The sequence below is a fragment of the Antedon bifida genome, chromosome 1 (genome assembly GCF_963402885.1).
Source record: "Antedon bifida chromosome 1, ecAntBifi1.1, whole genome shotgun sequence".
Lineage (NCBI taxonomy): Eukaryota > Metazoa > Echinodermata > Crinoidea > Comatulida > Antedonidae > Antedon > Antedon bifida.
In genome coordinates, this window is record NC_136226.1 from 32751003 (window position 1) to 32766242 (window position 15240).

The 15240-nt window shown below is 32.5% G+C and overlaps 1 protein-coding gene across 2 annotated transcripts; it reads right to left on the reverse strand.

The window, feature by feature from the left end:
- Positions 1–1125: 1125 nt before the first annotated feature.
- LOC144858878 (tryptophan 5-hydroxylase 1-like) lies at positions 1126–14781 on the reverse strand. 2 transcript variants are annotated; one of them, XM_078715027.1, is made up of 12 exons: positions 14744–14781; positions 6531–6634; positions 6136–6203; positions 5560–5610; positions 4819–4917; positions 4342–4388; positions 3812–3947; positions 3478–3547; positions 3036–3092; positions 2683–2778; positions 2175–2308; positions 1126–1555 (listed from the first exon to the last, which is right to left on the reverse strand). In XM_078715027.1, the coding sequence occupies exons 2-12, from the start codon at positions 6570–6572 to the stop codon at positions 1372–1374; spliced, it is 984 nt and encodes a 327-aa protein (XP_078571153.1). In that variant the 5' UTR covers positions 6573–6634; positions 14744–14781; the 3' UTR covers positions 1126–1371. The 2 variants fall into 2 exon arrangements, with proteins under 2 accessions (XP_078571153.1, XP_078571145.1); XM_078715019.1 differs by lacking the exon at positions 14744–14781 and adding an exon at positions 6897–6963.
- Positions 14782–15240: the final 459 nt, after the last annotated feature.

The following is a 15240-nucleotide window of genomic DNA, read 5'->3' on the forward strand; positions in this document are numbered from 1 at the left end:
AAAATTACAAAATTTCGACCTTTTTCTTTTTCGACATAACTGGGTACAAATACTCTATAAGATGATTATAACGCAATCTATGCACATATATAGCAATATTATGGTATAATAATTGAATTTGAAAAAGTGGATATTTTGGCCATTTTTTGAAAAAATCCCTGAACTATAGTTCAGGAATTTTTTCGAAAAATGATCAAATTTCGACCTTTTTCTTTTTCGACATAACTAAGTACAAATACTCTATAAGATGATTATAACGCAATCTATGCACATATATAGCAATATTATGGTATAATAATTGAATTTGAAAAAGTGGATATTTTGGCCATTTTTTGAAAAAATCCCTGAACTATAGTTCAGGAATGTTTTCGAAAAATGACAAAATTTCGACTTTTTTCTTTTTCAAAATAACTGGTTATAAACACTCTATAAGATGATTATAACGCAATATATGCACATATATAGCAATATTATGGTATAATAATTGAATTTGAAAAAGTGGATATTTTGGCCATTTTTTGAAAAAATCCCTGAACTATAGTTCAGGAATTTTTTCGAAAAATGACCAATTTTCGACCTTTTTCTTTTTCGACATAACCGGGTACAAATACTCTATAAGATGATTATAACGCAATATATGCACATATATAGCAATATTATGGTATAATAATTGAATTTGAAAAAGTGGATATTTTGGCCATTTTTTGAAAAAATCCCTGAACTATAGTTCAGGAATTTTTTCGAAAAATGACCAATTTTCGACCTTTTTCTTTTTCGACATAACTGGGTACAAATACTCTATAAGATGATTATAACGCAATATATGCACATATATAGCAATATTATGGCATAATAATTGAATTTGAAAAAGTGGATATTTTGGTCATTTTTTGAAAAAAAATCGTTTTATTGCTATATATGTGCATATATGGCGACCGGTCTTTAGAGAAGCGTCAAGTTTTTATCTAAAACGTTTGGGATAACTGACAAACAAGAGTAAACAAACAAAGATTTCTAACATTCAATAATTTTTCCACTAAGAAATTACAGAAATATGTTAACATTCTACGATTGATTAACGGTTAAACTTTGTTACGAAAATGGTAAACGTAGTTTGTGACGTTAGTAAGTTGTAAATAAATTAATTGTTGATGGGTTAGTGTTATTGGTTGCTATGTTGGTGGTTAATACGTTAAACTAGTAGCAGTCAAAGATAAATATATAATTATATCTATATAAATAATAAATATATAATAAAGATTTCGTATAATATCAATAGATCACACAAAGATCTTCTAAATGTGTACTTTTGTTAATAATTTTCGACTCAATCATGCGCGTAATTTAGAATTACTTTGTTGCCATATTTTGTTAAATATTTTCGCCATGGCTTCGTTTTTCAAATTTCTTAAGAGATTTACACAAAGCATGTAGATCATCCTTTAAGTCATCGATAAAGCTAGCAACTTGTAAAGCATTCGTCAGTACGTCTATACTCTGTGTGTAAGGATCATATCGAACAGTAAATGGTCTTTGTATAGTACAGGCGTACTTTCTGAAAAAAAGAAAATAAACGCTTATCAGTTAAAATTTAATCTTAGACGCACACTCCCATCTATTCTGGGTTCCAGACGGAGTTTTGACTTAATATTAGTAAAAAGATAAATATTTTGGCACATATGGCGTTTCATACGTAAACTACTTGAGCTTGTATTTCAGACAAACATCGAAAAGCCTCGAAATAAACTACAGATTAAAGAAGCTAAATGGTAGGAAGACAGGTACACAATACACCAAGGAGAAGAAATCCTTGTTCTTCTCGAAATAAACAAAGTGTACGGTACATGTAATAATTAAACCGATTTATGTAACCACAATCTACAAAAATTCACTCCTACTTGTTGAACTAATGCAATTTAAATAAAAATTACTTTAATTCGGCAATTTTATTTATATATATTTCATCAGATATATCTTCTGAAAATGTATGTAAATGCCAATTTCCACAGACGAGCGGTAACGGAAATAAACATATAGAATCTATGTTATTCCTTATGAGCATTTAAACACAATGGGCGGTTTCCGCTCAGGATAGATTATACGTGGGACGCTTACCGCTCGTCTTTATATATTGGCCTTAATACTGGCTATATGTGTAATTGTGGATAACTCACCTAATATCAGAGGTAGCTTGCTGAAATGACTGAGAGATGAAGTAGCAGTCTTGGTATGTAGTTATCCGGCATTCTTGCTTCATTATCAGCGCCATATCGAACCCTGATACCTCGGCTTCAGGCGTAAGGGCATGCTGAATGCCAAAAAAAAAAAAATAATAATCCTTCAATTTTCACAAAATTGTTTTCAAAGATAGTAATGTTGCGATAGTATATTTTTTCCAATTACAATTTTTGCAAGTTTCTTCAGAAATTACTGCCTTAATTATTCAATGTCCCCTCCACATCCGTAGATTTGAAATATTTAACTACATTCATGAATAATTTTTAAAATGACAATCCATTTAAAAACTAAAAATTGTTTTAAAATATCTTTTTAGGGCCTTATGGAAGAATCGCAAGTTAATATCGCATTGTTGTTACGCCAGACACAGTAAGTTTCATGACCATTACAAGCATTTATTTGTCTAATATATATTTATTGATAATAATTGTTGATGTAATATACCTTAAGTTCGCCTATAGAGGACAGCAAACCTGCTCCATATACGCGCGTTTTTCCGTTTTGCTTGCACAGTCCGAATTCAACCGTAAAGAAATACAACTGAAATTGAACCAACATTTCGTATCGTTAATAGACTAACCTAAAACAACAATATTAGCACATTCATCATACTCATGTATGGAACGCCGAAAGTTGCACTACCTGCGTTCCATAGACCAGTGTCTATTTCGTTAGTGACGTGACAACATGAACATAATATACTTGACGCGTACAATTTAATGTCAGCATTTTAACACGCGCACCAAACGCCATGTTGTGGTTTTATTATTAATAACTAAAAAATGTCAAATACATACCGTTGCTAATTTCTTAATCTCAGCCTCTGATGCTCCCAAAGATGCCAAACCAATTTCCTAGATTGAAAGAGGATCAAAACAATTAACAGTAAACAAATGTATTAAGATATGAGAACACTAAAATAGAAAATTCAACTATTGAAGAAGGAGAGAAGGGGGCATGTCCTTTTGGACCTATTGGTGGCGCTATACCAACTCATCGTCGTCATGGAATTAACAACGCTAGACGATGAAACGCCTGTTGAGAATGAAACCTGATAGGTTTCGAAACGTACTGTAAGTTCGCTTATACTATTTTTGGTTGTTCAAAAGAAATTTTATTTAATAGAAAATTCATGATAAGAAACTTTTGAAAATATCAATTAATGGAAATAAATCGAATAGATAGAAATGTAGATGATGTATCTTGATTTATATTCAAACATCATTCAATTCAACAAACCTGTGAAAAACTTGCGAATGATTTGTTCGCCAACATCGGCACGTGACCAAGGAGTTCATGACAACAGTCACTAGAAAATAATGTTGATAACACGTTTTAAACGTTTCTATAATATTCCCACAATGCATTATTCTGAAAACAAAATACAGACCTATTTCCGGAGCTACTGCACTTTTGCACCTAAAACTTGGCATAAGACTTCACGGTCACTCACCATCAGCGCAGCGGGTGAATATTTTTAAATTGGGTAAGCATTCGCACAAACAAAGCATTATCGCATACAGGAGTAGGCCTGAATTGTCAAAATATGCTGTTAATTTGTAGAATTACTTACGGTTCCGGTGTATATAATGGACTTGACCGATGACGTACGTACTGGGTACAGTGAAAAACACGGAATGCTAAACCCGCTAAGAAATTACGTGGCGACAAATAACCAGCAACAGGTCGCAGTTGAAATCCACTTTGTTCTACACAAGACAGAGATTAATGAATTAAAAAAAATTATAACTCGTCTTTCAATTTGTGAATGCCAACCTAGGTCAGGTCAATTGATGTGTTGTTGGGCGTCGCCTTGACCTAGAAACCATCACAACCGCGTCGAGCGAGGAAGCAAGTCCCAATATCTTCGCATGCGCACAATTAATTAACATGACGTAGTTTGGGCGTCGCCCCTAATATCTAAAATCTTCAAGTAGTTGGTACAATAGATGAGATAACAATAAACATTGTTCTACATTTTATTGAAAAGCACTATTAAATTTATATATTTAGAAGATGCTTACACTTTCGGTTACATGTTGTTCATTCTATAGTTTAAATATTTATATTATACTTTCTGAAAACAATTAATTATCTATCTACCTTTTAGAAATTGCGAAACATCTTCAAGCTGTGGTATGCTATCTATCCTGAAAGACGAATAGAATGTAATATGGAGTTGACTAGAAATTATATTATCTTTATGCGAGAGTATACTTTAAGATTCATATTTCTCAATGGGCAATAAAATTCCAAACATATGGGTCTGGAATTGATCATGTGTAGATCATTTTGTTTTATGTTTGTTGAAGAAAGATAGAAAAAAATACACTAAAGTATTAACACGTTACTATAGTCATTATCTCCCTCGCAAAGTATAATAAGCTATACTTATACTTACTTATCCCTACGGTATAGGCCTAAGGCCCTCGCAAAGTACGGTATACTATAAACTATTATTGTTCCTAATCTATACGTAGCTTACTTGTATCTACATCGCAAAATATACTAAGTTATATTTAACCTTATTGTATTTCCTTTGCAAAATATACTAAGCTATTGTCCCTACACGTAGCTTACTTGTATATATCTCCCTCGCAAAGTTCTTTGAAGTTGTGAAGGAACTCCTGACAAGCATGTGTTGGATAAAGAGATTCCAGTTCTGAAAACACACGGCCCCTTTAAAATAATATAACAAGTCATTAGAAATCTTTAAATTAACAAAAATGTGATAAATAATATGATTTTATGTGATAACATGAAAGATAATTAACTAATTAACTAATGGTACCTAACTTGACCTGTATTGTTCATGCTTTTTTTTGTCAGTATTTACTACTCAATCAGCGAGAATAATTACCTCTTTTTTTATATCATCTATTTGTTTCATTGTTTTTGGTATCAATGCTATCAGTCTTAAATACAATAAGATCATCTAGTGGTTTCAATTGCTGTATGCTATGATTGTGATAATTATTATTCCTTTTTCAATAACTTGTTATCGTTTATATACCTATTAGTATAATTGTTTCTTACTATTAGTATGGCCTGTACGCTTAAAGCTATTCTCTCATGTACTGTCCCTTCACATGTTTCATTTCATACTTTTATATTTTATTTTCAATTTTGAAATGTTACTTTTCTTTTTCAAAGAATTTTCAAATCATTGTTTATATATGTATGATTCATGTGAATAAAGTGATTGATTAAACTTGTTTGATCAATATAAAAAATACGGTAAAGATGAGCATTAATATTACCGGTATTTAAGTTGATTTTTGGGAATGTTTGATTTTTCTTTCTCATTTTAGTTTTACGTACCATGTTTCTATTTCTTCTTTCGTGTATTCAATCCTTGGAATTGTCTGTCCACTAAAAAAAACACATTATATTAATATTAAAATATTGATTAATAAACATTTTACAATATTTACAGTTGACACTGTATTCATGGCATTTAGACCGGATTTTAGACATTTGTAAACCACTAAGTAAGAACTATATTCTATCTAATTCAGCTTTTAAAGAATGTAAATAATTTTTTTCTCCATTTTTTTATTTGGAAGACATTCAACTTTGTTCTATATTTTATTTCACCTTATTTATAGAGGGTGACCCTAATCAAGGGGTTCTCTTGATCAGTTATGATAAGTGTCTGTGTGTGACAGTGGCTGTGTGTATACTAGTACACCGAGGTAACCCCCTACTCGTCTCGAAAGATGTGTCCTTATCCGTGAAGACTCGTTCTACAACCAGAACCACGGAGCGAGTTATGCTCGAACCCTTGCCGATGTTAATATGGCAAGGTATTACGGTTCCACTGTCTTAACCGCTTGGCCACTTGTATAACTACTATTAACAATATACTTATAATTATTGGATTATGTGTTTTCTTACTGTCTGTAGTTATAAGCAATATCGGCAAATAACCTTCTTCTTTCTTGGTATTCATTGTCCTTGAATCCCTACAGTGCAATATAACATAGAAAGTTAAGCTATGTAAAGAAATATAACCGGCTATTGAATGGCTTAGCGGGTAAATAGAACAACTATTGAATGACTTACCGGGTAAATAGTTCAGTTATTAAATGACTTACCCGGTAAATAAAACAACTATTGAATGACTTACCAGGTAAATAAAACAACTATTGAATGACTTATACAGGGTAAATAAAACAGCTATTGAATGACTTATACCGGGTAAATGAACAACCATTGAATGATTTACCGGGTAAATAAAACAACTATTGAATGGCTTACCGGGTAAACAAAATAAGCATTGAATGACTTACCGGATGGTCCCCATCGAAATCGGTTCCATACATCAACACCATGTTTGCTGTGTTGTCTAATTCAGCAATCGTTTGAGGAAACCAAGGCGCATTTTCTAAGGGATCTACAACAACAAATAACAGTAAACAGTTATACAATTCGCCTTCTTGTTTCTTCATCATCACTGAGAGGAATTTATTCTCCACTTGGCTTGCTTTATAATATATATGTTTCAAGAAAATAAATAAACAAAATATAGCAAACAACTAGAAACGCTCCCCCTCTCATTAAAACATGCAATGTTTCATGCTGACTGAGCGCCTGTTTAGCATTGCAAAAGTTGTATAGTGCGTTCGCTCTGAAAATACCAACAGAAATCAAGTTACCATCGTTGTTAAACATTGTTGTTTGTTGGTACAGACACGAGTTACAAATCACAACTACTTAGTTCAGAAACATATTGTATCTATAAAAAGCATGATGAATTATATACCCACATTTGTTTTTATTGAACAATGATTAACAATAATTGATATATAAAAATAGCTATGAGAATACTTTTAGGCCTACTTGTATAATACTTAATTGGTAGGTTTCATTTCTATTGCCGCATTTCTAAGTACATCACGTTTTTTTTTCTAGCTCCCTTAAGAAAAATAATCCAGATGTGCAGAAAAAAAAACCATTTACAAAATGCGATCATCTTCAAATTCAAGATTACCATTGCCATTGATTACAAACTTATGACTGTTTAAAACTTAAAATTGTTATTGCATATGTTAATAATTTAATTGATTTCTAAAATTGTTTGCGTGTATCATCAAATTAAACTGAAGAGAAATATTGATCTGTCAAAACCTCTTCATCTAAATGAAACATATAAAATACACATACTGGCATCATGTTAATCGCATAAAATACACAAAAATAACAAGAAATAACTTAAAAACAGGTGTCTGACCATCGTTGTTAAAATAAATGGCTGTATTATCATCTGTGTATAAATGTAAATAACAAGTTGGGAATGTGATGTTATATATGTACATGTGATCTGTTTGAGAGGTAACTTTTAAATTATTAGGCCTATTTATAAATTACAGAGAATTACCAGAAAAAACATACATCAAAATAAGTAAATAAATATGCTACTTATGGAACAAATAAGTTTTGAGTTGTTTCTTAAAAAGACGAGAAATTAGGAGCCTGTCGAATATCCAAAGAGATACTGTTCCAAAGTTTCGGACCATGGACAGAGAACGCACTGTCGCCAATAATACGCCAAAGGCAACTCTACGAACAATGCCATAGTTTTTAGTCGCGTGGACGCGACTCTATAGTTCACTATGTCGGTCGGTCGGTCTGTCTGTCGGTCTGTCTGTCGGTCCGGTATCACTATGCATTGTAGCACGCGACTTAATGGCTGTTGGCCTTGTTTAATTTGAATAGGAGAATTTGTGTTCAATAGTGCCATTACCCCTGAAAGGTCAATAAAAAAGTAAAACTTATTATTTCAAAAGGACTTTCAAATTTATAACAAAAAGTCGCTGTCATTTCTGCTTGACTAGCGGTTCAAATTGCATTTTCTATTTTACTTTTTACTATTTTATTGTACAGTACGTTTGTTTGTTAGTTAATACTCGCATTGAGAGTCGTTTAACTGAGAGATGAAGTATTTTGTCGTATATTATAATGCGTTCCAAAAAATTGAAATTGAAATTTATTTTTCACCTGATTTAAATATTGAGGTTATTTTACCAAGTTTAAGTAGGTTTTTTATTGTAGGTTTTTCTCTTTTGCCTGTATGCTTTTGAAATGTTTTTTTCATTATCCTGTCTGTTAATGTTTTTATGATTTTTTTATATTTATATTATTATTATTATTAAACTTTTTTTCAGATTTCTCCATATACAGTACATAAAAGGTAACCCAATTTATTATTGTGACATGAGTCAAACTTTATCAAAAGGTGTTTTTTGGCTCCTTTTTTCAATTGTAATGTATGCATATTGTATATGTGAATAAAGTTGAATGATACTAATGATGATGATGATGATGAATGACGGCAGGAGTTTTCAAAATAAGAAATGTTGAAAATGTGCCGTTATAAGTTGGGTTGTTTGTAAATATGGTTTCCAGTAATGAAGCAGTAAATCTGATGAGACGTTGAATTATTGAGTGGATTCCACTCAATAATGCAACGTCTGGAAGGAAAAACTAATAAAGAGTTTGGTAATCAGTATTTAAGATATATTCGAAATATTCAACAGGAGAGCGGTTTTGTTTTCTTTGGACAGATATGTCCAAAGATAAAATGACCACGTTGACTGAACACCGCGACTAGGAATGCAAATACGATGGCTTACATGTTATCACTTTAATCAAGTCATTGAAGGTTTTTAAAAACAAACAACAACATTAGACCTGAGGATTGCCACGAGGGCTCTCCATGCCACACCTCAAACACATAAAAGTAAAACAAAATAAATATTAAGATATATAAAATTGACAAATTGTGTTAATGGTTATTTTTAGCATGATCGTTTATTATCAATGTTTTGACGGGTTTCGCCAGCAGAGTTGTTGAATCATCAGCGAACACGCCTCTTATACTTTAGTTGCTTCAGCTTATTTTTATTTTTCATGATGTTAGTTTTGATTTCACCTTTCACACACATTTAACAAGGATTTTTCTTACCCTGAAATGGAGCTGGAAGGCTGTGACTTACGCTGATGTCTTCATGTTTTACTTCAGCGCCATGCGTACGGTCCTCAACTATCCCATTAGTATTCTCATCGTCAAACTCTGGCAAACCATTTTCTATTCTACTTTCGCTAGATTCTAATTTCGTGAGTTGTTCTTCTTTAGTCGAAGCGCCAACAGCAGCAACAATTACTGTTGTCAATATTGGCTGGAGAGCTGCAACTGCTTGGGCCACAATATCTTCTATGATCACCCCGTCTAGTTTAGGTTGTACATCCTTACTAGACCCAGGAGGGGTTTTGGTGAACTTCATAGTATCAGTAACAGTCTGAATTCTTGATCCTTTAACAACATCATTAACACCATCAGTAGCCTTCTCGATATTTAATATTTCGAACTTGTTTGTTGTTGCCATTTTAAACTGTTACGGCCAAAAGTCTGCAAATGATTGAAGTAGCTTAATCCGGGTACCCCTTATTACTTGATAATAGTTTGAAAGTTCATTCAAATTTAAATATGAAAAAAACAGATAATAAAACTCAAAGGTGCGTACTTTTTGTGTTGACTAATTGAGTCCGGTATTCAATCTATCCAGTCCAATGCACAGAGTTCTGAAAAGCTTTAGGTCTAGGTTAAGATTCAGTTTCATATAATGGCGAATGGAATGCGAATAAGACGGAATTTTTTAAGTTGAAATATTATAATATTATAACCCTAATCCTTTTTATTTTTATATTTGCTTTTGTTCACCTTCTTGTTTTCTGACTAAATTATGAGGCACCGGATCCCTGAAAAGATCAAGACTTAACCCTAACTTACAAACTGATCCCCATTTAGCGGTGATGGTGTATCCCCATATTCCGGTGTGGGTGCTAGCTTGGTGTTTTTGTTATTTTGTTCTCTTCCTTTTGTTTTCCACTCTTTCTCTTTATTGTCGAGCGCATAGAGACATCGTTTATTTGCGCTATATAAATCTACCATTATTATTATTATATTTAAAACAAAGTTTTTTAACTAAATAATTGTAATAGGCCTATATTTCGAATTTCAGTCTTCAGGCTGCATTATCATATATCTTGTTGTCGAATTAAATAAATACCACTGAGTGAATGGATTTATAGTCATTTTATTTGAAATTTAATAACACTTCCTAGAGTGGTACTTATAATCTATATGGATAAAGCATGTTTTTCAGAACCGTAGCTGTCTAATATTACACAAGTATTTTATCAAGATGGCTGTTTTTTTAAATTTTCAAATCAAATTCAAATTCAAAATTAACATCTATTTCTCCTTTTTAACTTAAAAGTTCATAATAGTAAATTACACTAATTTGATTCAACTAAGAGGGCAAACTAAAAAAAGCAAATATTGTGAGAGGCAGTCCGTAAAACTGAAAAAGAAAACAGGACAATACGGAAACCGGGAACAGGAAAAAAAAACTGTAATGAAGACTTTTAATTACAATAGGCCTATATAAAAACTGATATAAATGAACACATAACTTTATAAAAGGTATCGTTTCTTAAGGAAATCTCTTCCTTTACTAAGAACTTTTTATAGACACGTTATCCCAGAGTTTGGACCAGTGAACTGACTACTAATGCTTAAAAGAAGAAGTTTTGCAATAAGGAATACGTTAGCGCTCCGAGTTTTGTGATTAGGGAAATTATGATTGAAACTAAATAAATCATCAAATTGAGATGGAAGGAGCGAGTTCGACCAAGAAAAAAGAAAAATATTGTTGAAAATGGTTTATATCCTGAATTTGTATAGCAGACAAAAGGATGAAAATAAAATATTAAAATGGGATAGGGAGGAACCAGTGGTGGCGCCAGCGGGGGCGGGAGTCGTCCGGGGGGGGGGGGGGGGGGGTTGGCAGTGCCTCTCCACTGGGAGGAACATTTATCTATGTAGGAAGGGTTTGTATTACCCTAAATAATATTAATGTAAGTGAAGTAAGGGAAGGGGAATTAATGAACAGTAAAGGATGCGGAGTATGTTTTTGAGATGAAAGATGATACCAGAACGTTTGGATATTTTGTTTTAGACTTCAGTAACCTGTTGTTTCTAATTGCGGTTCAGGTACACAATGTATTTAGTGGTATTTTTAAAGAGAGGCCCAAGCAGAGAACCGTGAAGGACCCCACAAAGAAAAATCTGAAAGTGTGCGTTTAGATTTATTGTATTGCTTACGGTTGGAGAGGTAGCTTAAATAAATACATATACGAGGCCACGGATTCAATATTAATAATAAAATATCGTGAATTGTCAATTGTAACAAAGGCCTTCGAGAGGTCAATGAAACTACCTCTCTTGAAAGTTAATTTGTTAACTGAAATTCTGTAAATAATTGTATGTTCGATTGTAAGGTGTTCAAAATCGGTAGCACTGATATAGGACGGTAATTACTGGAATCATATTATGGTATTTTGGCTACCGGTAGTCGCATAAATGTTTATATTTGCTCAAATAAAACTTTTTTATTCTATTAAATGAACAGAGGGTGGCCTTTTACCTTATAAAAAACGTCAAGTCAAAAAGAAATTGAGTTCAAATAGTCATGCAGCAATGTGCTTATTAATCTAAATCATTCTGTACTTAGTTAATACTTTGTTAATAATTAGTTAATATAATTATAATTTTACAATAAAAAGTATCGTCATGAGAGTTAAAATAGAGAAGGGTTAGGGTTAGGCAATAATTAGTATAATCATTTCTAATTGTGTTTTAATGCGGGTACCATTTCAGTATACTGAGCAGAAAATGTTTATATATAATATTATAAACTTAGAAATGAGGCAATATTAATGACTTGTACCCATCCTTGTCAGTCCAAGAATGGTGTTTCAGATAGGTGTACCTCTTCGGTCATTATATGCCAATAATAGACGTTCTAAAGTGTGTTCACTTTTAGTATTCATTGGAAAAAGATCGATTGTGTTTTTATCATTTTTAGTGGCGTGCATGCAACGCGACTCTACAGCTCACTATGTCGGTCGGTTGGTCGGTCGGTCGGTCGGTAAACACTAACTCAAATTTGAGCACGCGACTGCAGCCATGTGTATGGCCTTGTTATGTCCCAAATTTCTTACGCAATACTATGAGTATATTCACTTAAAATCAGTTTTAGAAGCATCTCATATCATTAACTTATCTTTCTCCCCTCCTCCCTCTCCCTGAAAATATAGTAATTAATTGAATGTAAAGATGCAAACATGGAATTAAAATAAAAATGATTATAAACATTGTAGTTAGTAAGACACGAGATACAAAGCTTAGCTTGATAACATATTGGCTATAAAATTCCATGTGATGAATAACGTATACCCACATTTTTTACATTGAATATATATTATATTGATGTTTAAAAACTGATAATCGTAAGGACACTTTATTTATAGTTATTACGTCAACATCCCATAAACTGTCCTATTCGTCAATTCTTAAGTTGAGGCTATCTCTATTTTATGAAAGACCAAAGCCGTTACATTACATGTTACAATTTTAATAAATCTGGCATTAGACTACGACCATTAAAATCTATGTAGAACTAGGAAGTTGTTTGTTATAAATAGCATTCATGTATAATTTTAAAGTTCGACGACAACTCTATACTGTAAATTTTGTTTTGAATTTTAATCGTTTTAACAGTATTTTAATATTGGCCTATTAACCGTATCTTATCATTGGCCTATAGCGTTTGTGCAAGTTGATATATATATATATATATATATATAAATCATACTGTAAATTATAGAAACAGTGCTCATATTCGGAACATGATCTCATAATCGCGTCGAGCATAGCTCATTGGCGAAAGTTCCGTATTTTTTAGTTGTATGAAAAAATGTCTCTGGCGGGATTCGAACCTGCAACCTCTCGCTTACAGGGCGAGTATCATACCACTAGACCACAGAGCCATGTATGGTATTATCACAGATTTTTCACCCACCAGATACATTCTCTCATACAACAAACGCCCTCACAATCAGTGGAGGCTTAACAAGTCAGAATAAATTCCAACTTTAATTCGCAACGGTTTTTTAAATAATATTGTGTATATGTAAATCAATGATGTTGCGTAGCACTGTGTAAATTATATATAAATCATACTGTAAATTATAGAAACAGTGCTCATATTCGGAACATGATCTCATAATCGCGTCGAGCATAGCTCATTGGCGAAAGTTCCGTATTTTTTAGTTGTATGAAAAAATGTCTCTGGCGGGATTCGAACCTGCAACCTCTCGCTTACAGGGCGAGTATCATACCACTAGACCACAGAGCCATGTATGGTATTATCACAGATTTTTCACCCACCAGATACATTCTCTCATACAACAAACGCCCTCACAATCAGTGGAGGCTTAACAAGTCAGAATAAATTCCAACTTTAATTCGCAACGGTTTTTTAAATAATATTGTGTATATGTAAATCAATGATGTTGCGTAGCACTGTGTAAATTATATATAAATCATACAGTATGATTTATATATAATTTACACAGTGCTACGCAACATCATTGATTTACATATACACAATATTATTTAAAAAACCGTTGCGAATTAAAGTTGGAATTTATTCTGACTTGTTAAGCCTCCACTGATTGTGAGGGCGTTTGTTGTATGAGAGAATGTATCTGGTGGGTGAAAAATCTGTGATAATACCATACATGGCTCTGTGGTCTAGTGGTATGATACTCGCCCTGTAAGCGAGAGGTTGCAGGTTCGAATCCCGCCAGAGACATTTTTTCATACAACTAAAAAATACGGAACTTTCGCCAATGAGCTATGCTCGACGCGATTATGAGATCATGTTCCGAATATGAGCACTGTTTCTATAATTTACAGTATGATTTATATATAATTTACACAGTGCTACGCAACATCATTGATTTACATATACACAATATTATTTAAAAAACCGTTGCGAATTAAAGTTGGAATTTATTCTGACTTGTTAAGCCTCCACTGATTGTGAGGGCGTTTGTTGTATGAGAGAATGTATCTGGTGGGTGAAAAATCTGTGATAATACCATACATGGCTCTGTGGTCTAGTGGTATGATACTCGCCCTGTAAGCGAGAGGTTGCAGGTTCGAATCCCGCCAGAGACATTTTTTCATACAACTAAAAAATACGGAACTTTCGCCAATGAGCTATGCTCGACGCGATTATGAGATCATGTTCCGAATATGAGCACTGTTTCTATAATTTACAGTATGATTTATATATAATTTACACAGTGCTACGCAACATCATTGATTTATATATATATATATATATATATATATATATATATATATATTCGTTTAGTTTCATTGTCTGTTATTGTTTTAATTATGCCAAGCAAAATGAATTTCCATTTTAAGCGGACCAATAAAATTTCTTGAAACTTGAATCTTAAAGCTTGGTTCATATGTATAATAATATTTAGCATCAGAATTATTTTCCTCCTCTTCATCTTCAGAACAATCTGCCTTCTATTCCTAATAATCTTTGAGATCTATCAAAATAATTATTGATCATACCTTCTATGGAATCCTCAATAATCTCTGGTAGCTGAACTGTTCCAACAATATGCTGGAGTTCCTTTACTGCCTCTCTTAGTCGTCCCTTTTTACCCTCACAATCCACGTAAATTTCGACGTTAGTTTTAGTTTCTGAACGACGTGACTCGATGTGAGTTATGTTTACATCATTATCCTACAAATAAAACATTAACAAAAAACATAATCTATATTTTTTCTTGGTTTAGGCCTATAATTTATTCTTCTTCCGTGTACATCTAAGAAAAGCCACTAATAATAATAATAATAATAATTTATTGTTTTCTCTTTTGCAGCAAAGGCATAATTCTTTACATACAAGTGGTTTAACAACATACACATAAAACAATAGTTAACAAGTTATGAAATTGTAAGTAAGGAGAAATATTAATAAAAAGTTGTGTCATGTAATAATATTCCTTAAGGTTTCATTTCGTTCTTTCCATGCAGTTTTTAAAACAACAGTTGATCCACACAAC

What these genes read in the sequence shown, in the direction of transcription:
- LOC144858878 (XM_078715019.1), bottom strand. An exon ending in TGTTTCGCAATTTCTAAAAG is followed by an intron (nt 3,948 to 4,341) that starts GTAGATAGATAA and finishes TGTCTTGTGTAG; the next exon opens with AACAAAGTGGATTTCAACTG. An exon ending in CATTCGCAAGTTTTTCACAG is followed by an intron (nt 3,093 to 3,477) that starts GTTTGTTGAATT and finishes CTTTCAATCTAG; the next exon opens with GAAATTGGTTTGGCATCTTT.